Raw genomic sequence first — 24,977 nt, 5'->3', positions numbered from 1 at the left:
CTCCATGTTTAGCAGTTTGAGGGGTGATATTGTTTTTTATTTTAAATTTTAAAGCATTTTAATCATTGAGGTCACATTAGTTTGCAACACTGTATGTGATTCAAGGGAACTGGTTACATGTCCTAAATGTACATCACCAAAAATTGGAGGTGTGTTTTTAGGTGCAATTTTATTCCTGAGAAGGGCCCATTACATCATTTATTTAAAAATGTACTTGATTCTCTGAAGGCTTAGCACCACTGCTTTTAGGACATAGGAGTTTGTCCCATATCTGGGGCTTAGAATTCTGATGGAAACAGACAATATCAGAAAAATCAAGATTAATCAAGAGTCAAAGATCACAGAACAAAAAGAGATGAAAAGAATTTTTCTTGACTGAAAAACTTTTGTGAAGTATTGCTCTCACAAAACACAGTATATCTTTTTAACTTATGTTGAATGATAGATAAAATTCTGCTCGAAAGAAAATGGTAAATAACACAGCTGAAGAACTTAGAGAAGACACCTGTCTCTGGAGAAGAACACAAATTTGGCTTTTAAAAGGATGTAGTCATCCCATAGGATCTAGATTAAAATGTTATATTCCATTAGTACGAAGATGATGCTTCAATAGTCTTGAAACTTAATTTTCTTTACTATAAAACAACACTTATCTTGAAGATGAAGTGAGGTTAAATGAGAAAGTTTTTTTTTTTAATTTTTAAAAAAGATTTATTTATTTATGCATACAGAACTGGGATACTGGCCATAGATGCAGAGGGTGAGAGGATTCACCAAAGACAGAGTGGGGAGCAGAACAGGCAGATTGTCGAAGGACACTGCTGAGGGGAGCAGTGGGCGGATCAGAAGCCGTCTGCCACACCTTGTGCCTCACCTCCGAGGCAGCCTAGGATCAAACTCCTGCGAAAGTGGATTCAGCTTCTTAGTGCTGTGCTTTAGGCTGCTGGCCACCAGGGTGGGCCCGAGAAAGTTTTTATAAAGATCAGATATCCCATCTTTATCTCTTATGCCCAAAACTTAATTCTTGTGCTTAGCACCTGCTAGGACTTAATGTTTAGCTGTAAAGCATTGCCAGTAGTTGAGAATGCAGGCATGATAGGTGACAGGGTGAGGTAACTGGCAAAGCTCCTCTATATTCTGTCACCAAGGTGACACTGTCCTTGGGAAGGAGGCCATATTTTCACCATCTCAAGGTGGATGTGTGAACACATTTTCAAACAGAATTATGCTCAATATTTATTTTCTGAAAATATTTATTAGCATAATCTACCATTTCTGATACACCATGAATGAAATAATTCTAATAGTGCCAGTAATTTTATATTCCCAAGTAAATGCATCATTAGTTCAAGTTATACTACGAAAGAGAACTTTGGTGACCATTTCAAGTTCCTCTTGTTTTGGAACTCAGTTGTCAATGCAGTTTTTCTATTTGAATCTACATGCCTTTGATGTATTTTTCAACTGTGAAAACCACTAAATTCAAGTATTAACATAAAACTGATTTTGAATTGTATCAAAGGTGGTAAACTAAACTTCCCCAAAATAATTATACACATAATTATTTTTGTATATGTATAAATAGTTACACACTATCACAAATAAAATGTTTAGAGAAAACAAAATTACTTGGGGCTGCCAATAAAGAAAAAAGCATTTCTTCATTGTTATTTGTAATCTTTTAAATTTCCACTTTTATATGTTTTGTAGTACACAACCTGTTAATAAAGTAGTGTATGTATATAATTTATAAATAAATAAGCATATCTTAAGTAGTTCCTCTTAAACTACTCCTTGATCAAACAAGAGGAGAAACACAGCGTTTGAAAGGAGACTCAGTATTAGAAGATCTGACCAGACAAAATGATAACAGGACTTGATGTTGTACTTGTTCTTCTGAATTCTAATATACAAACACTATAAATATCACAGGCTTATTTGCAAGTACTCAAGGAGGTATCCAGAGCTTTTAGAAACTACTGGAGTGTATGAGGTCTCCCATCCCATAGGTCCGTTCCTGTTCTTTACCATAAGCCACTGTTCCCACAAGTATATAGTAACAGAGTTGGTGTTTATATATATATATATGTAATTTATTTATGCATACAGAACTGGGGTACAGGCTGGAGGTGCAGTGAGATGATTCACCAGAGGCAGAGCAGGGAGCAGAACAGGCAGAAAGAGGAAGTACACTGCTGAGGAGAGCATTGGGCACGTCAGGAGAGGTCTGCGGTGCCATCACCTCACACATGCTGAAGTGGCTTTTGCTTCTTAGTGCTTTAACCCACTGCGCCACCAGGGAGGGTCTGGTGTTATATTTTGTGGACAAATATATCTCTCTTTGACTTTTTTTTTTTTTTTTGCAGAGGAAACCACAAGAACATGTTTTTTTTTTTTTTTTTTTGCAGAGGAAACCACAAGAACATGTGAATAGCATAGTCAAGTAATGGACTGCCAACTTTAGAGATTTTTCTGGTCCAGACAATTATTACAAGTGAGGAAACTAAAGAGGGGAATGGTTAAAAGAGTAACTAATGATCTCCCATTTCTGAAAATTGGGAGTTTTATTTGAATCTTAGAATATTGATTTGATTAGTGATTACCAGTGTCTCATCCTACACCCAAAATTGGATGAAAGGCAAAGCACAAACCATTGAGAAAGGTTAGAAATTTGGCTTTAATGTTATTTCTTGGATGGTGTGGGTTCAAATTCAGACTTGAATTTTTAACTACATGAGTACATGAACGGATTATATGATCCTGAATCTAAGTTTCTTTTTCAAGAAATAAAAATTTTGTGTTCTGGAGCCCCTGCCCTGGTGGTGCAAGTGGTTAAAGCACAGCACTATGGAGCTATCTGCCACCACTAAATCATAAATTTGATGCTCCGCCAGGGAGGTGACCCACATGGCCCAGCAGACCTCTCCTGTCTCACCAGCTGCTTCTCTCAGCAGTTTACTTCAGTCAGTCTGCCTGTTCTATTCCCTGCTCTGTCTCTGGTGAATCCTCTCATCCCCAGACCCCATGCCTCTGGCCTGTACCCCAGTTCTTAGCATAAGTATGCATAAGTAAATAATTTTTTTTTTTTGCAATCTAAATATAGTCATATAAAGAATTAGACCCATAGTAAACAATGACTTGTATTCCCTCCCTGCCTTTCTCTGGTCTTAAAAAAATGCCTAACATTGGTATTGGGCTTAACCTTTAACTTGAAACCAGGGCGGCACATGTTAATCTTCTCTGCCAGTTAGAACTTTGTACATGTCAATAGGCATTTTCAGGAAATGAGATACTTACAAAAGATGTTTATTAATTATTACAAGGCCTACATCATGTAACTTGACAAAAAAAATAAAAGATTGTCAGGACTCATTTTAAAATCCAATATTCATTAATGAATGCAAACACTAACAATATCTCCTCATTGTCAAGAATTTTTAAATTTTATCAGAGTCATAGTGACCTGGGAAAAATATTCACCAGAGAAAGGTTAATTATTAATAGTAATTTCTTAAAAAGAATATAAAAGGATTTTTCAACTATCTCAAATGACAGAGCACTTGAAAGATTCAGCTGAAATAATGAAGACTCGTAGATGCCTACTTATTCTCATTTTCTTGAGCTATACTGAATGTCAAACTCTTCACAAAAGCTTGCTAGATGCAACCTATACATTGCATGTGCCAGGGTAGGTTCTGTTTACAACCTTTATACTTCATGTATCACGTAAGGCATGTGTCTCACTTGGTACTTGAAAAAGCATATCTTTTCATGGTCAAAGGAGGGCTTGAAAATTGCAGAATAGATACAGGAAGAGAGTAGACATGCTGGGGCAACACGTGGAAGATCTCAGTTTCGATTTACTTCCACTCAGAGTGAGATTGGCCATTTCAAACTTGTATTTGAAATTAAGTTATTTTAGATAGAAGAAGAGTGTTCATAGTAGCAGAAATAATATTAGGAGTTGCACTATTTATGTTCTTTTATGCTCCGGGCATTATATTCTGTATTTCATGGATTTACTTTCATTTAATCCTAACAACTATCCAAAGTAGTGGAACTTATTTTCTTAGTATGACATGAGAAACAGAAGCTCAAGTTCATGTTAAGTATCAGAAGTCAAATTAAATTTCAGAGATGGAAGCTGAACTGAGATTAACTACCTCCAAAATCTTTCCTTATGTTAAAGTAATGGATAATAGTGGTTTCTTTATAGTGAGCTGCTAAGCTCCTTTGAAGCTATTAGTAGAAGGAAACATTCTCTTCAGTAGAGCACACATGTATGTATATGTGTTGAAAATAAGGATGGAGAGGTTTCCAAGATAATGTTTTTCCTAGTAAAATGTTAATGTTTAAGCTTTTACTTCCAATGCTAAATTTTAATTTTTCTAATATTTCGTGGGTGAGCTTGTAAACTCCTAATGTAAAGAATCAAATAACCAAGTTAAATTAGTTTAGAAATATCAACACAAGTACATGTAACTTACTTGTAGGCCAATGATAGACTTCAACTACACAATATATTTTAGTGGAAATATCACTATAGATTATAGGTAAATATAAGTAAAGATATACTCTGGTGATTTAGTTTAACTAACAAGCTGAATAAAATAGATAAAAAATTTATGACTGAATAAATATAGATTTCTGAATTGTAAAGACATTTCAATTTGGAAAATTTCTTCTTGCACAAATAAAATCTCTCTCGCTCTCTTTTTTCTAGCCATGCAGCACATGAAAAGCCAAAATTATGTAGAGGAGAATTTAAGAGACATGTGAGTTTATTGTCAATATTCTTTCGTCTGAAATTTGAAATCATATTAACTTTTTTGTGATAGGTGGAGGTGGGAGTGATATCAGAAAGAATGATGGAAGAAAAGGGTTTGAATCTATTCACTTCACATGGTGTTATGTTTAAGCACTAGCATTATGGTTGCTCAGTTTCTTCAGGAATTGACTTATGATGAAGTACAAACCATAGTTAAAGAACTGGTAAATCTTGCAGAGAAGTGCAAAAACATCAAGTCTCACGAGTCATCTACAGGATGTCTTCTCCAATTGGTAGGTGAATCATGTTCTGCCATTCTTTCTGTCTTAAAAAACCCCAGCTAACCAACTAACTTATAACCCAAAGATGAAATTTTGAGGGGGGATGTTTAAATAACTAGGTGGGAAATTTTAAGGCAATAATATGTACATATGTCACACTCAAAATATAATTTTTGTAGGCTTATAGAGTTTATTAGTTTATTCCTGGGAGATCACAATATTTGCAAACACTCAAGAGAATGAATTATATCTTCAAATACCAATGCACTTGTTTTATAAGTTAGCTGCTCTGCTTGTCACTAGAACTCTATTGTCTGATATCCTTCAATAAATATCCCTGGGAAACTAAGAAACTAAATTTAAAAGAAATTTAAATATCATTCATGTATTGAGAGAATATGAGAAAAAAGTAAATGTTCTTATAAGCTCTTTCTTACCTGTGAGTAGAAAATCTTAGGAATTTCCACTACCTCTTGTAAAGTATGTCTATATTGTAATTAGGCAATTCTTGAATAAACTCTAGTATGTTATTATAATCTACATTTTTTAACTAATAATCCTCATGTGTAGCAATTTAAAATACAAATAAGAATTTTTTTCTTTATTTATAGATTTTCCCCAATATTCTTGAGACTAAAATCTACTTATCTTTTACTAGTGGAAATATAAAATATAACCAGTCTTACTGCAAACACATTTTAAATAAAGTACTCCTGCCAGTTGTTACTTTCACTTATTTTCTGGTGATTCCTTTTTAATTCCAGTCCAAAAGATGACCTTTTTCTGCCTTCATTCTCCAAATCTCAAATGTCATTTGAGGCTTACAGTACCCCACCCATTTACTATTCTCCAAAAATATTTGAAAACGGACTGAATTATTACATTTCAATTTGGACATTTGACACAAAATGCACATTGCTCCAGAGTTCAAGTCTTCAAATAAACTTGCCATAGAAACCAAACTAAAACCAATTAGGCATCAAGAGAAGTAAACTGCCATCTTTTTCTCGGTGTGAATAGTTCTCATTAAATACCTTCAAATTAGGGCAATGAGGCCAGGCTTCTTGCCAGTGTTCCCAGCTGATTACAATGGGCTCCCTGGGCTGCAGCTTTGATGATTGACTCTTAGAAGGGAGTAAAAGGGAAGGACTAGATGTTATTTCAGATACCCTTTGTCTTTTTAATTTTCTTTAGACTTTTTCAATAAATCTCCCAGGGATAGTGTTTTGGAATCTCAAAGTATTTTGGAAGTGTCTGCATACCATTTAAAGTAAACATGCCATTTATTTGTTCCCCATTGGATATCCTGTTCTCCACAGCACTTCTTAAATGAGCAATCTGGTCAAACTGAAATGTTACTCAAAATGGCCATAAAAATTCCAGGGTGCCTTTAATAGGATTTTGCCATTTTGAAAAATATTACAGCTTCAGAATCACAGTTACTAAACACAGAGTAAGTAGGCCTATCAGAGGGTGGCATGCTCAACTCTGAACACAAAGGATTCCATTTCTAAAAATAATATCTTGAATTCCTTAGGCCCTGCCCATTTTGTGTTTATTTTACTACCTCTCAAGTATATGAAAATGAAGCATTTACATAGGAAAGGAGAAAAGATAAGTTCTATTTGGTCAAAGTTCAGCATACCGGAATGTATATTGAAAAACCTAAAAAAGGGCCTCGCTGGTGGTTGTGGTGTGAAAGATGGCACTATCAAGCTATCCTAGCCACTGTAGCGTGAATTCAATCCCTGGCCAGCCAGGGAACTGACCCACATGGCACAGTAGACCTCTTCTGTCTTGCCCACTGCTCCCCTCAGTAGTGTATTTCAGGAGAACTGCCTGTTCTGCTCCCCAATCTGTCTCTGGTGAGTCTTCTTACACCTAACCTCCACACCTCTGGCCTACACCCCAGTTCTTATATGCATAAATAAATAAACTTTTAAAACACCTAAAAGGTTTTTTTTGTTTGTTAAAAAGAGCCATGTTCTAGGACTTTGGATGAAAAAGTACATTGTGTTCTCATTTACCTTTTCTTTGAAATATTTCCTTAATCAACCATGGGGAAGAATGCAAACCACACATGCTTCTCCATTATTTCCTTCTCCAGATGACTTCCTTCCTAGATCATATTTGTAATAATCAAGGAATGGCTGACAAACAGATTTTTTCTGACTGTTGCAATATAAGCAGCACAGCAAGACATAAGTGCTTCCTGTTACACAAAAAAGATGATACGGAATATAGTGATACAGTCCAAATTCCAAGTCCTGAGAACATCTGTGCAATGGACAGAGAAAGCCAAATGTCAATAAAGAAGAGGTAAGTTATTTCACCTTGCTCTTGTCTTGGGAGAAACATTTTTCTCAATTTTAAATAGCTTGGTAACCTATTTAGTATAGTGTCATCCAGTCTATATGAGAACTATAGAGTTAATTTTTGAATTGAACATTCAGAAATGATAAATTGTAATCAATATGTGGGCAGTCAATTTAGTTTCTTGATATTTACAATGAAGACAGTATTAAGGAGTTACTTTGTGAAGAAATCTAACTTGTGTTCATACAATTACAAATATTCGGAGGAAAAGTGATTTTATAACTAGTTGCCTCACAATTATAAGTAAAAAAACTTAATTTAAGTCTCAACCAAGGAAATAGTAACTTCTATCAAAGGGAGAGGAAATATCAGCTGTTCGGTCTTATAAAAAATTCTAGTATATAGATAACACAAAAACATAAGTATAGCTTTGGATTAGCTAAAATAAAATCAGTGATAGTTTTTATCATCCTAGGATTTTATCATATTCTGACCAGTACTCAACCTCTAGCCAACTATGACCCTATGTTATCTTGCAATTGGGACATTTCATTTCTAGAATTGTTCTGTTCATTCGAAAACTTGTCTGTATACTTAAACTGTTCCTTTGGAGATTTAAAAAGGATTGAATCCTCTTGAATATCTTGTAAGGAAAACTGTAGCACAAAAAACCAAGTTCTTAATTGAGCATATTACCTAATAGAGATAGGAGATACTGAGTGGCTTTAGTGAAATTTTATACTTACCAAGAATGTTGCCTTGTATTGGGAAGCAGCACATGTTGAAATATCAGTTGTGTTGTTTTGTCTCTACAAGTTGGGCTTGACAAACTGGGCTGATACATATCTTTTGAATGAACTTCCAAGGACAAATTTTGGAACCCCAGGGTGAGAGTGAACAAGTAGCAGACATACTTTTCTAAGTTTAGTGCAGTTGCTAATGTGTGAGTTTCAGTGGCAAGTAGTTGACCTACATTTCTCTTGTGGATGATTTTTCCTTTTGTAGGTTTTTAAACAACAAAAGTAGCAACCCCAGGATAAGCTACATTACAATGTGTTGGTAAATTACTTCTAATTTTCAGCAGCTTCATGTAACAAAGGTTAATTTTTCACTCAGGAATCTGTCCAATATATTGATATATTGATAAAATGTCTGTTTATCACAGTCACTAACAGACTGACAAAGACCCATCTCAACACCTGCCTCCATATTGTATCAAAGGCAGGAAATGATGGCAAATAATGCATTTCTTCTAAAACTATTTGGCACTAACAAATAGAACAAATCCTTTCTACTCAACTATCACTAATCACAACAAATAACATTGTCATTGCACTTCATAGAAGAGGGGAATGGACAATCCCACCAGTTGCCTCAAAAAGGGAGAACTGGAAATATTTGATAACCATCCCAAATGGCCACCACCTCAGTCACCCACCAAGAAAAGATTTCTTACTTTTCACCAAAAGATAATGTCACCACAGGTTTACAATACACATCAGTTATAAAAGTGTCTACTGATATCTGGTTAATGCAGTGAACATTTGATACATTTAAGTATAGTGCTACCTCACCTTTCCTCACCATAACTAAATGAATTTTAAGTTTTGAAGGAATGGTATCAGCACTTACTTTTGAATTAAAAATTATACAGCATTATATTTGTCAAATTACAGGTATATTTATGAAACTTCCAGAAAGCATCCCTTTTTATATGGGCCCACTATTCTGACCATGTCTGATTGCTATGAAACAGCTATTCAGTCATGCTGCCAAGAAGAAAATAAGACAGAATGTTTCCAGACAAAGGTAAAATATTTGTATACCAACTGTTATTGAGGGCCTTATGATGCCAAATGTGTGCCCCCTGGTGGCATGAAATAAATGCAGAATCTGAAGCTTTTCCCCAGACCTACTATAAATAAGGCTTCATTTAACCAGATACTCAAGCAATTGATATAGTCGTTAAACTTGGAGAAGCATGACCAAAGTTACTACTTCATAATAAATTTTTATATTTTATTTAATTTCACTGCATAACAAAACACCCAAAACTTAGTAACTCAAAGCATGACAAACATTTTGTTATCTTTCTTGAGAATCCCAGGGGCTGAGGAGTTCTACATCTTCCTTTTTATAGGCAGTGACGATGACATTTCCACGTGGTCTGTCAACCTTGGCTAGTTGGGGCGTCCTTATAGTGTGGTCTCAGGGCAACCAGAATTCTTACATTAAGGCCAAAGGCTTCAAAATGGATATAGCAAAAGTTGTATAGCCTTTCATGACATATTCTCAGGAGTTACTTCCTCCACATTCTTTTGGTTGAAACATCATACATTCTCACCACTTTGAAAGAGTGGAGAAGAGAAGAGGAAGATTTATTTAAATACCCTGCAAGGGAGCCTGGGGCCAGACTAAAAGAGAGCAGTCTTTGAGCAAAGGATTTGGGGGTCCCTTCTATAACTTGTTTTCATGTACTTTTCATGACTGGAGGTCCGTTTGGACCAGTAATTTGCTGGGATGTCTGGCCTTGAGTGTTGACCTTTGACACGGAATGTGTTCTGGCTCTGCTTCCACACACATTACTGGTCAAAGTGATTGTCCTATGTTGCAACAGAAACTGCATTGCTGCCTTGTGGCGGGAACTCAGTGAGGATCAAAAAGTCATGGAGCCAGTTTGCAAGGCAAGACTGCTACTTGGGCAGAAGTTCTTGTGCCAATTCTTGAAATCATATAGGCTAGAAAAGCTGATCATGAGACAATGGTAGGAGAGTAAAGTCTGGAGGGTGGGACTAGAGTAGGGGACAAAGCTTAACAAGGGACTGGGAAGGAGACACTGTGACCATGAGTCAAGAGATATTTGTGTCAGCAAAGCAGATGTTATCACAGGCATAGTTAGTCTAAGACCACCATGGAGATAGTCATGGAATCAGGTCAGCAGTGGTCTAGGTAGCCCAGGTCTGTCTTTAGAAACGAGCTATACTACATAGGTTGTAAGGAATGTTCTGCTGTGATTTGCAGATAGCAAATAAATAACAGTTGGTTATCAGTGGCCAGCTAATAGCCAGCTCATAGTTTCCACAGTCCTATGCCTTGGTTCCTATAGCAACCTTTCCCTTTCTGTATTCAAGTCTCTCAAACCTTCCTGCTGGGCAAGGAGGGGTGGGGGTATTAGTTTTTAACTTTATTAAATGATACCCCATGATTAGTACTTAGTCTTAATTAGAGATTTAAACATACTAGCTTTTTACTAGAATAATAAAACAATGTGATGTTTTTACTTAACTATCACCTTACTGTTGAGACAGTTTGTATCTAAATTGTGCAATCACAAGATTTGTATGGTTTTTAAAATGACCTATTTAGACAACTTTATTCTGAATAGAATTTCAAAAGTAGAATTCTGTGTTATTGACTATGAACCTGTGGGAGGGAGGTACTTCCTATGTGTATATTGCAAAACCAGAACTTCTCTTTGAGGTAAGTAGGAAACATGACCAACATGACATTGAGCAACTTGAATAAAAACAAAATACAACTGTAAGACATTACTGAAATTTACTTCAGTGGCTCTCTAGACTTTCATGTGCTCACTTTCTAATTCTTATTTACATTCCAAATGATGTCTGGGAATTGAGATGCTATTTTATTGAAAAGATGATTAATGATACTTTTGCATTTGATGTCTTTTAAATAAGATGATAACGACTTTCTAGCTTTGAGGAGATACACTTTTTTTTTTTTTTACTTTTTTCCTGATAATGATGAGACTAACTTTTCTGTTATTACCATATATCATTGATGAGTTATTTTTCTAATTACAGCTAAAACCCCTGGGAAACTACATTAAGGAAATATCTTTAAGACATCACCATTTATGTGAAATCGGTGTTAAATTCAACCACAAATTAGCTAAAGCAGTGTAAGTTAACTGTAATTCTGGACTTTTTTGCTGTTGGATCACAACTTTTGATTAAATCTCTTTGAGAAAAAATCACTTAACTTGTTTAATAATGTCTTTCCATGCAAGTCTGGTTTCTTCTATTTGCTTCTTCATAGAACATAGGTCTCTGCATGAAATTGCACAATCCCCATCTTCACCCATTATCTCTGACTCAGTTTCTTCCATCACTCAAATCCCTTAGTCATTTCCTTGCTACACAACAGTTCCTGTACATTCAGATGCAGAAAATGAATTGTTCTGCATGGTAGAGGCTGGAGAAAATAGGGATTAGTTTCTCTTGAAATATATGTATGTATGTAGAACCAAAAAGGTGAGAAGTATTTTCTTTTGAGTGGTGATGAAAGATGGACTGGAAGACACTTTGCTATTTCCGAGTGTGTCTCTTTCCTGGCCCACCCTGAAAGACATGAGTCTTCTGTATATTCAGTCTTCTCCTCCAACCTAGAATGCTGAGCTCCCTGAAAGCTCATTTCTCTTAAGTAGGCACATTCTTTCTATTTCCAGAGGAATTACAGGGATTTTCTTAGTTGTCATTAAAGGTAAAGGGGACTCGCTTCTCTTATTTTTGACACAGTTACAAAGGACTAGCTGCTCATTCTGCCCGTCAGATAAGCATTAATAAGTTTATCTTCCCTCTATCTCCTTCAATTTTCCTTCCTGTTCAACAGGTTTGTCTTCTTGCAATCTAAGGCAAAGGAAATTAAACTGCAGTTGTTGACAACAAGCTGTGCCACTCAAAATCTGTATGCCTGCGTCAAAACAACTTGCCGATCTTACTCCCCTCATCTTTGCAGACCCTTTCCACTCTCCCCTTTCCCCCCCTCTGAATAGATACTCTATCAAAGGGAGGACGGTGAACTTTCAGACATGAGACTGCTCCCCAGATCACTTGAAGACAAATTAAACCACTTTCCTTTTCCTCAAACTCTGCTTCCTTTTATTGACTGAGGGAAACCGAGGCCAATATCATTTTGACTTTCCAATAAAAATCTTTACTTAACAAAGTCAGGTCAGATTAATTTTCAAGACTCATCAGCCTTACATTTCATTATCTGCTAAGCAACTCAAATTCTTTAAGTGATAATTTAAATGACTATTTTACATGATTATGAATTAAATCATGTTCAATTGGATTTGATTCTTTGTTCTGGGTGCTATCATTGAAGATATACAAAAAAAAATTTGTAATAAATTCTTTACCCTACTTTTGCAAATGTATTGCCCTTTGATAGCTCAATAAATATAGAACTCATTTTAGTAAGAAGTGAATCAGACACTTTCTAAAACTGCTTATTTTTCTTCTCAGGGAGTTGATTCTACTGACCAAAAAACAACCAAAAGCTGCCTTTTCTGAAATTGCCAAGCTCACCATAGATGTTAAAAATCTACATCAGGCTTGCTGTGAAGGAAACACAGTAGTATGTGTGCTTGGCAGGGTAAGCACCTCCATGTTCTCAGAATTTACTTCAGCCTGTAAAATGCAAGTAGCTCTTAAATAAGGTGACAGTAGTGTATAACGAATCAAAAGCATTATTGTTTCTCAGTAATAGCGGTGGAAGGTGTCTCCTCTTGTTACAGGACAGCAAATCTGTTCCAGGACAGGGGGAGAGGGGCACCCCTAAAGCCCCCCAAACCTGCCTGCTCTAAGTGGGTTCTGCCATCTGCTGCAACAAGCAAAACATATAAAACTTTAATGAAAAGGGACTTTAATACAGTGAATATACAATACGGAACACAAAGAATATAACTTCCAAATCAAACACCTGAAGTTACCCATCCCCTCGTGGGCAAAAGTCAACCCAAAAGGGATTGGCCCCAAGCAAGGCCTGAAAGCTGCCATAAGCCTGGAGCAGGGAACCTGGAACTTCCCTTTTTCCTAGGGACCATCCTGTTACGCTCTCTCTTCACAGCTCCTGTAACAAAATTTCCTTCCTTTCCTCCAGCTGTAATTATATGAGTTCATTCCCTGCTTAGCCTGTCTCACTTCACTTTTTCTTTTATTATTCAATTATAGAGCTGACCTCTAGTTTACTTCCAAACTAGTTTGTTTCATCTTTGAATCTCAAGTACGTTAGCATTGCAAAAGACACCTCCACTGCCATCTTAACCTGGAGGAAACGGGAAACAATATAAGACATTGAATGGTCAACTGCTGTAGGGGCATGAACAGCACAGAATCACTTCCCTCACATTTACTGTCGTCTTCAAAAGCCTAAAGAAGGAGAAAATAGTAATGGTCAAAACCTGATAAGGTTTGAGCAAATCATGAGTTAAAAGTCATATTTCCATTCATTTTGCCTGTTTGAATAATGTTCATCATGATCAAAAAAATTGCAGAAACAAAGAACTAATACAATGATTTTATGGACAGATCCACATCTCCTGTGGGTAAGCAGTCCCACTTGTAACCATTTTCGTATTATCACACATCTGATGTGGATAACAATAACAAGAGAGTAAGTCATAGACCAGAAACACTTCAATAGCATTCCTTAAATTCTAAGTTTTACTTTGCTGGGACAGAGTTGGGATCAGATCACAGCTCTTCTTTGATATCTACTCTCCTGGGTAAGTGCTTCCCCTCAACCCTACCCCCAGAAAGTCAAAGCTGTCACTATCAATTCTATTGCAAATATAGAAAATAGAAGTTTGTTCCTGGAATTACTCTTTGTGTAGCAAACCTCTTAGCTGAAGGACTATGATCTTGATCTTCAGTACTTAGAAGGGGGTAGGTTCTTTAGAACACGGTATCAGAATTTATTTGCATGAAGATAGGTGCATTTGGCTAAAGTCAAAGGAACTTTGGGTTCCACAGAATGCATCTTAGGGAAAACAAAACAAAAGCTCTAAAATTCCTTGGCACATACTTAATACCTATTTACCTATGCTAAACTGGTTATAGGAAAACAACTGCTATTATACTTTTATGATGTGAATGCCAGAACAATCTATTGTTAGTTAGTTAATTGAATTGGCTAGTATTTACAAACAATGCAAAGTAAGGATAGATAGGTCTGGCTTTTTTGTTTCTTGGTCCAGACTAGACTGACCAGGTTTAGAGTTAATTGCTTCACAAAGATAGTGCTTTTGTATAAAGAAATCTCTTATTCTACAATATTTTAGAATTTGTTTTGTTTTAATTAGGATGGGTCCTGAGCCTTGGTAAGTTTTCTATTACCTTTTTTTAAGATCGTTCATTTATTTGTTGTCACTACTTACTCAGTGGTGAATTATATATAAAGATTTCTTAAGCTGAAATTGTTCAAGTAAATTTCATTAGGTATATATTGATATATAATTAAAACTTTTCCATCTATGTTTAGATGTAAGATTTATCTCAAACTTTCTTTTTTGAAATATACTAACTGTATCAGGCCTTGCTATTCTGTCATATTAAATTTTAAAAAATTGTTACAGTTACAAATGACTGGTCTCTCAGGTAAACATTAACAAGTTTGTCTTTCCCCCTCTTATGACAAATATGTCTTCTTTATGGCTCGTCTGGTCTCTCAGATGACTATCAGCAAGTTTGTCTCTCAGATAACCGTTTCCAAGTTTGTCTTTCTCTGTTGTTTGCAACATCTCTTCCCTTGTTTGACAGGTTTACATTCTTGTGTCCAGGGAAAGGGGAGTCAAACAGTAGATGTGAAAAAGCGAGCTGGCGCCCACCCATGTCCTTCTCCATGCCGACTCCTGCCCCCTGCCCTTTGCAGTCCACTTCCCCCTCTCTTCTAGCTTTGTATGAATAGCCTTGTAGCCTGCTAAAGAGCAGGAGGAGAGTCTGCTGCTCTCCTCATTTGTCGACAAATAAAACCACTTTCCTTTCCTTCTAACTCTGTTTCCATTTATTGCCTGAGTTAAACTGAGACCAGCATTTGCTAACAAAATGAGTGAGATGTTTTTTCTTTTGAATTTTTGAAATAACTGAAGTAATAATGAGACTGATCTGTTTGGTGAAGGTTTGAAAGAACTTGTCCGTAAAACTGAAGCAGGGATGAAGATAGAGTCTGGTGTCTTTCCATTTCTTTTGCTTTAGACTTATTTTTAGCACTTTTCAGGTGATCCTCTTTATTCATGAATTCTATACTTGCCAAATTTTATTTGTAGGCACAAGTCAACACTTACAGCACATTGCTAGTCACTGGTATACGTGTGCATGCACTGAGCAGTGAAAAATTTGAGACACTTGACCTAAATGCAAGAAGGCCATGAGGTGTCTAGGGGCAAAAAATAACGTGTGTTAGATAAATGTAGTTCATATATGAGTTATATGACTGGTGGCTTAAGGTGAGTCAATGTAAATAAATCAACAGTATGTATTAGTATGTATTAGCAAAGGTGTCTTTCAACAGAAACAGAGATAAAATAGGATTATGTTTTTTTTTTTTTTTAAAGATTTGTTTATTTGTACATGCAGAACTGGGGTACAGGCCAGAGGATCAGGGGCGGTGAGAGGCTTCACCAGAGGCAGAGTGGGGAGCAGAACAGGCAGATCGACGAGGTACACTGCTGAGGGGAGCAGCGGGCGGGTCAGGAGAGGTCTGCCACACCATGTGGTCACCTCCAGGGGAGGCGGGAATCGAACTCATGTGGAAGCAGCTTTGGATTCTCAGTGCAGTGCTTTAACCCGCTGCGCCACCAGGGAGGTCCCTAAAATAGGATTATGTTTTTATCTGTTGATGAAAACATGGCCAGAGGCTTGCAGGAGCCTAACCCTAAATTTTCCCCTGGGTCAATGAGTCAGGATTTATAGAGTTCAGTGTTTATAACTGTCGTGAATAATGAGAATCAACTGTACTTATTTTACAATGTACATTTTCACTTTAAAAGTCTCTTTCGTCAGCATTTTCTCACTTAGGATATAGAGCTCTGCATGATAATGTTGTTGTCTGATAATTAAAATCATCAATTACATAATTGTATCTCCTTTTCCCCATGTATTTGTATACTCTCCTTTAATTAATCGGCTTTAAAAAAACTGCTCTTCTCGAAGACAAAGTTCTTGGATTTATTTATCAATTTCACCTGAGTTTCTGCTTTTAATTTTATTAATTACATCAGGTTTTAATTACAAGTTTGTTTATACTCATATAGCTTTATTAAAATAAATCATTTGAGCTCTCATTTTTAATAGTATATCCCACTATTTATTATTTATGTTGATTTAATTGTGTTTTAATTAGAATATTTCTCTTAATGTTTTCAGAAACATGTTATAGGCTGTATACAATGAGTTTTGTTTTCTAGAACTTATGTATTTTTATCAGTGCTCATTATATCATAATATGTGCTTACAAGGCATAATTTTTAATATAAATTAAACTAAATTGTCTATTATATCACCCAGTCAGCATAATTCAATTTTATATGGTAAGGTTCTAACTCTTTTCTTGACTTCACTGTACTATAAGGTCAATATTCTAAGACTATATAATAATTGCTGTAGTATTAACTTTTTATTTTTTATTTTATTTTTAGTACAAGCTTTTAAAAAATGCGTTCTATGTTGCCAATCTCTATTTCTAAGCATTTCTTTTATTCAACAAGAACTTTTTTGATACTTGCTCAGTGTCTGGTACTTTTTTTTTTTAAACAGATATTCACTCATTTAATTCTAGCAACCTTAAGAAGTTTTACAGGTAAGGAAATTTTTACAAAAAGAGGCAAAAATAGCTCATCTGAGGTCATAAAACTATGAAGGAGTCGCCTTAGGATATAAATTCCTAAACTCTGACTTTAGAGTTATAACAGTCACCCATGGCGCTCATTTAATTTTCCAATGACGACTTGCAAAGTTGCTGTCTAGCAGACAGGAGATAGTAGGAGAAAATTTTCATCAACTTGGAATGCCATTTTTCTGATAAATTCTTCCATCAATTTTCTTCGCCCTTCTACTAACGTTAAAAATTGGTATTCCCCCGGATGGTTTCACTCATAGAAGGAGTATAATGGACCAGGCGAGAAAATAACAAAAATAATGAACAACCATATACCAGAGACATTCTGTGGGGGTGGAGTGGGGAATGGATCAAAAATGGGGGGAGGGGAAGGGAGGGAAATGCACGGGACTATGGTGGTGGCACAGGGGTGATTTGGTGATGGGAAACCCGCGGGGATTACAATCGAGATGGAAAAAAAAATTTGCAAAATGATGTAAAAATAAACTTTGTAATAAAAAAAAATTAAAAAAAATCAAGGAAAAAAAAATTGGTATTCCCAATACATCTGTTCTTGACCTTTTCATCTCTTATTTTACATGTACAATCAGAGACAGTTAGTCATTCAGCTAATGACTCCTGCCATTCTCCCATTGTCTAGAATAGCTGTCAGGCTATGAACTACAACTCTCATCTGTCTGCAGTTGGGTGGGGCCACCTGACTAAATTGTGGTTAGAAAGGATTTATGTCATTTCTAAACTTGACTCACAAAAATCTGTCCAAAACATCTATAATCTTAGGGCAATGTTTAAAATGACAGTTTGAAGATGACAAGACATCTGTCAACCTGGCTACTGAACTACTGTCTCGCAGCATATACTTCTTTTCAATCTTTTTGAGAAAGAAGTGAACTTGATTCTATTAAGCCACTGAGAGTGTGTTAGTTGCTTAACTGATGCACACACTGTCCCTGATGAGTTTCAACTTGTCCCATAGGTAGATATTTAGCACTTTCTCATTCTCGGATCTAAACCTTCAGTCCGTTTCTCCTTTCCTCAGTTTTTAATCTATACTTATTATTGATTAGAGGAAATCTCTATGTAGGTGCTTAAGATGCCATGAATCATCATATCTCTACACTCCAACATTTGACTTTCCTTTTTCAGTCATTCTCATTAAACCTGTTCTTTTCTCCTGAATATCAATCTCAATAAACTGTGCTACCATCTGTCCGGTGTACCATATCAGTCTAGGTTCATTGTCTTCTTTGTCTGAACATTGTCTATGGCCATGGTGTGACATTTAAAGAGTTGAGAGAAAATAAGCATCTTTGGCATCCACTCTTGCCTCAAACACACTCCTAGATTATGTGTTCCTTAAGTGCAGAGACTAACTTCTTCATACGCATACATAAATTATTGTGTATATGTGTATATAAGTAAATAGACTATTATAATAGTAATGTTATAATAATATAATGATAATGTATATTGTAAATGACAAAGATAAAATGTTTCATAATCTGGGATCCTAAAAATAACAATACCAAGAAAATAAAGCCTTTCATTTGTATTTTATTGAGTTAAACATGAGAACATCATTACAATCTGCCTTCCCTTAAGTTGTTCAAGAGATATTAAGCTTGTGATGCTTGAATAAGGTCAAAGAGAACAGCTTTCCTATATAGAATGAGTCACTAAAAAAGAGGTTTTTTTTTTTTGGTCTTTTAGTTGTTCAAAGGTAAAGCAATATAAAATGCTAACTTTGTTTCTGGTTTTCTACTAATAACAATAACAATAAAAATAAACAAGTTCAGAGTGAATCATCAAAAATAATTGCTTACTTTTTTGTTTTATAGAGCCAACTTATGAACTATACCTGTTCTAAACAGGCTAGTCTATCTAGCAAGATCGCTCTATGCTGTGAACTACCAGTGCCGTTCCAAGGGGAATGCATTATTAATTCAAAAAATGATGACAAGTTTGAACTTTCATCTCTGCCACTCAGCAGATTTACAGAAGACCAATTTGTATGCGAACAATTCACCGAGAGGCCACACCACTTCCTCCAAGAGTAATAGAGCTTTCTGTTAAAACCTTAATGATGGGCCATTATATTATGGATTCTTTGAAAGAGGTTGCAAACTTAAATGATGACAAAGACTAGTCAATAATGTAAATGAATGACTAAATGCGAACTGTGGCCAAGAGATGCTTCATGGAGTCCAAAGTAGGCAACTCTACAAAGCAGCCCCTTGTTGCCTGCCACAAAGGAATGCCAGATTTGGGTGGTGGGGTCGCATGCATTTTTTAGGACTGGCAATCTTTTGATTTTTCAATGTTGACAACAAATGTGGGAATATTAAGAAACACTGTAGGAATCAAGTGTCTGCAATTTTTTTCTGAGGGATTTGTCTAAATCATGTCTAAGGAAGAGGTTGGGGTTGGCAGACTTGACTAGATTTCTATTCTGATTTATTTAATGCCTATTCACAAAGCCATGGTGTGACATTTAAAGAGTTGAGAGAGAATAAGCATCTCTGGTGTCAACTCAGCAGGGCAAATGAATATGTACATAAGGTAAATGGATGTTAATACATAATATTAATGTGATACTGTAACACGATTTAAATATTTTAGAGTCACTTTGTGAAGCACTATTTGGAGGAACTAAATTTTGAAAGGCATAAGATTTTGAGTTTTCTTCAAAGCTTTTTGTACAATGATTAATGTTTCTAAAATTACATTTGACATTGGCTTATAAAAGTAAATATTAGATGAAACTACTTTACTTTGGTACTGAAAAATTGCTAGGAACCACTTCCTAGTGGAAATCACTTTGACTGTGAGTTGGGAGGCCTGAGTCCTAAGGTAGCTTTGTCATGTATTTGCTTTGAAATATCTGTCAAGTCACTTAGTTTGCCCATGCAAATCCATTTCAGGTCTCTCAAGAATCTCAGCCCTTATTTTTATTTATGTCAATGAAATACATAAAAGTGATTTTTTAATAATAAAATAAACCACCAAAAATTTAGGAATCCTCTGCTCAATGTTTTCCTCTGTCTCTAATATCCTGTCTGTACAATTCATCATTCTTGCCTAATATGAAAATCAGTGAAATATTTACAGTTTGAAGAAAATTGAGCTCTTGTTTATTATACATTTACAGAACACAATTAAATTCTAAATACCCTAAGATTTAGGGTATTTCAATTTTTCCTTTGAAAATATTCTTGAGCTCCAATTTCTCCTTCCTATGTTCCTCAGAATAGAGTATTAATATACTACTCATGCTTGAAAGTTTATGTGGAAAACAGGGGAAGATGGTGACTTAATATTATCCAACACTTTCTTTAAAAATATAGTATTTATAAAATCTAGACTCAAAGACCATTGAGAAAAACATATTACTACCTAGATAATTGAAATTAATTTCTAAATCAAAAACTATCAGCTATTCAGGATGCTTTCTAAGTTTTAGATCTGCCACTCTCTACTATGTGACTTTTCAAAATCCTGTCATTTTGTTGAATTGTTTCCTTTTTTTTTTATCCATTTATGCATATAGAACTGGGATACAGGCCAGAAATGCGGGGGGAGTGAGAGGATTCACCAGAGGCAGAGTGGGGAGCAGAACAGGCAGATCTATGAAGTACACTGCTGAGGGGAGGAGCAGGTAAGACAGGAGAAGTCTGCCACGCTGTGTGGGTCACCTCCCTGGCCTGGGAATCCAACTCATGCTGCAGTGGCTGCGGATCACTTCATAGTGCTGTGCTCTAACCCATTGCACCACTAGAGAAGGCCCTGAATTGCTTTCCTTATCTCAAAATATGGACAGTAAAACCTGTCCATCAGCCTCTTACTGTTTCCAAATTCTTTAAGGCCAGTTAAAATATTGACTGCATTTCAAAGTCACAATCATCTTTTGAAAGAAAATTCACGACCTCTGAATTTTACTATGTACTTTCTAATGTGTTTCATACAATTACAGGTTTCTTTATGAATATTCATGAAGGCATCCTGAGTTGGCAGTTCCAGTGATTTTAAGAGTGGATACAATATATCAAAATTTATTAGGAAAATGCTGTAAATTAGAAAATCCTCTGGGAGGCTACAGCCATGGGGTAAGTTCTTATGTTTTAAAATTGTTATTCATAAGTGATTAAAAACACAGGGAAATGCCAATATGTTATTAGTGCCATACTGTTGTAGATGATTATGTATGGTCTTGTTAACTGCAAGCATCATACAAGAAGTGTAAATTTCATTGAAGCCAAAGATGTCACTGGGCAAGTAACTGTCTTGAAGATCTATGTTTCATGAAAACTTTCTTGTACAATTTCCTTTTTTTAAGTGAGGGTATGCTTAACATAGTAACAGTAGCATAAAAGTGCAGGCTACTTTTACAGATCTATTTTTTGTTTGATGAATGATTTGCCTTGTGCTTGTAAAGCATGCCATTCAAACTCACAAATGCGTTAATTATCAGGGGAAACTGAGCATGCATCTTCTGGTCCCACTCTTTATCTCCACAAAGTACATGGCCACTGCTGTTTTAGCAAAACATGCTTTTCAAGATTTACAAACATACTAAATAAATAAAACCCTGGATTTAGGAAAACAGCTACATTAAATTGTTATAGAAGAGGTTTTTGCAATCTTACTTCAAGATATATTGTTGCAATGCTAAACACTGATAGACACTTATTTTTCAGAAAGAGTTGTTCCAAAGAGTGGTTCATGAAAGCCATGAGCGTATAAAAAGTCACTGCGATTTACATAAGAAATTAGGGGATAGTAACTTCCATGACAGGTATGCTTCTAACTTATTGTCCAGATTTATGCTTGTTAGTGATTTTTTTTTTTTAATCCTGATGCTGAGGTTTGCTGAGAGTCTTCATCCAACTTTAAAATATCAGAAACCAAGAGAAAAAACGTACTAAATCGACTGGGTATCTTTGTCTCAAAAAGATAGCTGTCTACATAAATTTGGGTGTTTATCTGTTGCTTATCAGAACAGTTCCAGGTTCTAACCAATAACCAGAAGTTAGAGAGCTAATCAAGTACTCCCTGCCCTCCTGCTATTTCTTTGAGGCTTTCTCCCTCACATCGAGCACTAAGTAGTGGCTTTTCCTGTGGTTTTGAATAGGATTGCAAAAGAGATCTAATCTCAGTCCTTTGTCAGTTTCTGGTCAGTTCTAGATGGCAAATTTGGTATTGTCACACTGAGAGTAGAGAGAAGTGATAATTTTAGTTATTTGCCAAAGGGAACATATAAAATTCCTGTCTGTAGACAATGGTAAGACCATTGCATTTCAAAACAAAAGTCAAATTTTAGTGATCGTTAAGATCTTACTGTAAGAGTCAATTTAGAAGCAAAGTATTGAGGAAAAGTTTGATGTAGTGTCCCATAATATAGATCTTAACTTAAATGCCTAGATAATGGATTCAGAAATATTCTTGCTTATGTTGTATTCAGTTGTAAGTGTCTAATTTAAGGATTAGATCTGTGGTTCTCAAACTTTAGCATGCTTCTAAATTAGCTGTAGGGCTTGTTAAAACATAGTCCTAGAATTTCTGATTAAGTAGATCTGGGGTGGGGCCTGAGAATCTGCATTTTCACGAGTGCCCAGGAATAGTTACTGCTGATCCAGGCGTCACACTTTGAGAATCACTACATTAGACTGTTTCGTTGAAAATTACACTTAGATTCTTCCTCTGCTCCATCATTATGTAATACAATAATTGCTTCTGATTTTTTGTAAGCCTCATGTCTACTTCTGTCGTTTTCTCCTTAAATCTCTTTCTCTCTCTTCTCTAAATTCTCAACATTCTTTGTTAGTTTGGCCTCACCATTTCTTACCTGAATTACTAAAATGACCTTCAAATGTTCTCACTTTGCCTCTTGCCCACTTCCAAGCCATTCTTTACACAGCAACAATCATCATAAAAGCAATAGAAATCTGATACTGCAGCTGAACTTTCTTTCTTGTCTTCTAATCTCCAATCCCCCCCATCACAGTCAATGACTCCACAAATACATTCCTCTCACTTTCACCCTTAATGTGGCTCATTTTTAGTTATTGTCTCATATAATTTCTTCTAAGAATGGCCTCCCTGGATGGGCTTAGATGCCATCCTATCTGTACTTACAGCCTCAGTGCACCCTCACACCATCCAGTGTCCACGTCCCACACTAGTGTGTGAGCCCACTGAGAGCCGGAGCTGCTTGCTGATCACTATTACCATAGCTCCCCTACTTACACATTGTAAAACACCCAGAAAAGCTTTAATGTCACATGCATGCTCTCATTTCAGAAGCTGTTTCCTCTGATTCTATAGCCATCCAGATTAGCTTGGATATTCAGAGTATCCTTTTAGGTAGACAAAAGATAAATCAAAGTGGAGTAATGTGTGAGGTGGGGAGAGAACTCCAGATATACTGAATAAGTCATTGGGCTACTGGAACAGAGATGGAAACAACAGAATTCAATTAGAATTAAAATTAAAATAGAATGGAAAATAGAGTTATTGCCTTGTTCATCCTAAATCAGAGACAACATCAGATACTGAGGAAATGGTAAAATTCTTCATTTAGGGCACAGAGCCATTGCCAGGAATAAGAGGGTTTATTTTTTTTTCAGTCTCATCATCCTTTACACTAAGAAGATCCCACAGCTTCCGGCTGAAGAGTTGGTTATACTCACGAAGAATATGGCAGCTGCAGCTACCAAGTGTTGCCCACTGAGTGACGAACAGCAGTTTGTCTGCATGGAGGATGCAGTAAGCACATCTAGGGCTCCATATTTGCCTGTTGGACTTGTAATCTCCAACTTATCTTAGTCAGTCTTATGTCAGTGGAAACATCTATGAACTGTCAATAGGGCCTAGTAATTCAGCCCCTCGGAGACATTCTTTCAGGTCAGCTCGTTCCAATCATATTTACTTAACAGGGATGTTAGACTGCTTTCTTAACATTGGGGATGTAAGGTTGAGCAAGTCCTTTCCTAGATTATATATCAGGGTCTATTTTGTGGGTTTTCAAACCGACAGAAGTGATTTTTCAGAAATGACAAAGATAAAGAGGTAATGATGGTTTTAAATGAACTCATTTTTAATCAAGTTCACAGTGTTAAATTTATTAGACAGATCATCAGTATGTTAGTCACAATGAGCTATGTCTTCCCCATGGCAAGATTAATTGAGGCAGTTAACTAGATTATACTTTTTCCTGAAACAAAATATTTAGAAAGTTGAATTCAAATCTAGGGATTTGTGCAAATTGAGTAAGAGGAAGAGCAAGGGTGGTTTTAGGGGGTATTTCTTCCAGACTATAGTGACACATGGTAAATTATTGTTTCTTTGCAATGCAGGACTCTGTCTATAAAATTTCTAGGTCTCAATTCTCATGAGTTCTTGTTAGCTGACAACTTTTTCTATCCTATCTAATTGACAGAGTAGCTTTTTTATACTTAATTGATATATATATATATTTGATTGCAAATTTTTAAAAGATTTATTTATTTATGTGTATAGATCTGGACTATAGGCTAGAGGAGCAGGGGCGGTGAGAGGATTCCCCAGAGACACAGTGGGGAGCAGGACAGGCAGATCGATGAAGTATACTGCTGAAGGGAGCAGAGGGCAGGTCAGGAGAGGTCTGCCGCACCATGTGGGTCACCTCCCTGGCTATGGATCAAGCTCACACTAAAGAGGCTGCAACTCACTTCACAGTGCTGCACTTTCACTGGTGCATGGCCAGGGAGGGCCCTTGATTGCAAATTAAGGGACTTATTGTTTAGCCCTGCCCTCCATTTGCTTTATAATAAACTTCTATTCTTTAGTTATACTGTACACACTAGATGTTGATGCCTACTGGCTTAAATTATTTCATTCCCACCCACATACATGACAGGTCACTTATGGTCACATAGAGGACAAGTGTGCACAGATTATTAAGAGAAATATCAGATATCACTTTGGAACCAAGG

At 36.1% G+C, this 24,977-nt stretch overlaps 1 protein-coding gene across 1 annotated transcript in view; it reads left to right on the top strand.

Annotated features, from left to right (window-relative positions):
- The first annotated feature begins 3,581 nt into the window (after positions 1–3,581).
- LOC101628384 (alpha-fetoprotein-like) overlaps positions 3,582–24,977 on the top strand; it is a 35,645-nt gene continuing 14,249 nt past the window's right edge. Inside the window, 11 exon segments of the mRNA XM_012724013.1 lie at positions 3,582–3,688; positions 4,743–4,775; positions 4,920–5,061; positions 7,157–7,368; positions 9,042–9,174; positions 11,190–11,287; positions 12,636–12,765; positions 18,846–19,060; positions 20,978–21,110; positions 21,702–21,799; positions 23,631–23,769. Of these exon segments, the coding sequence (XP_012579467.1) occupies positions 3,582–3,688; positions 4,743–4,775; positions 4,920–5,061; positions 7,157–7,368; positions 9,042–9,174; positions 11,190–11,287; positions 12,636–12,765; positions 18,846–19,060; positions 20,978–21,110; positions 21,702–21,799; positions 23,631–23,769 (1,440 nt within the window).

Source organism: Condylura cristata, unplaced genomic scaffold (genome assembly GCF_000260355.1).
Source record: "Condylura cristata isolate star-nosed mole 26May11 unplaced genomic scaffold, ConCri1.0 scaffold00012, whole genome shotgun sequence".
NCBI classification, from domain to species: Eukaryota; Metazoa; Chordata; class Mammalia; order Eulipotyphla; family Talpidae; genus Condylura; species Condylura cristata.
Note: the sequence above shows the minus strand (reverse complement) of the source record. Positions and strands in the feature narration are given on the sequence as shown.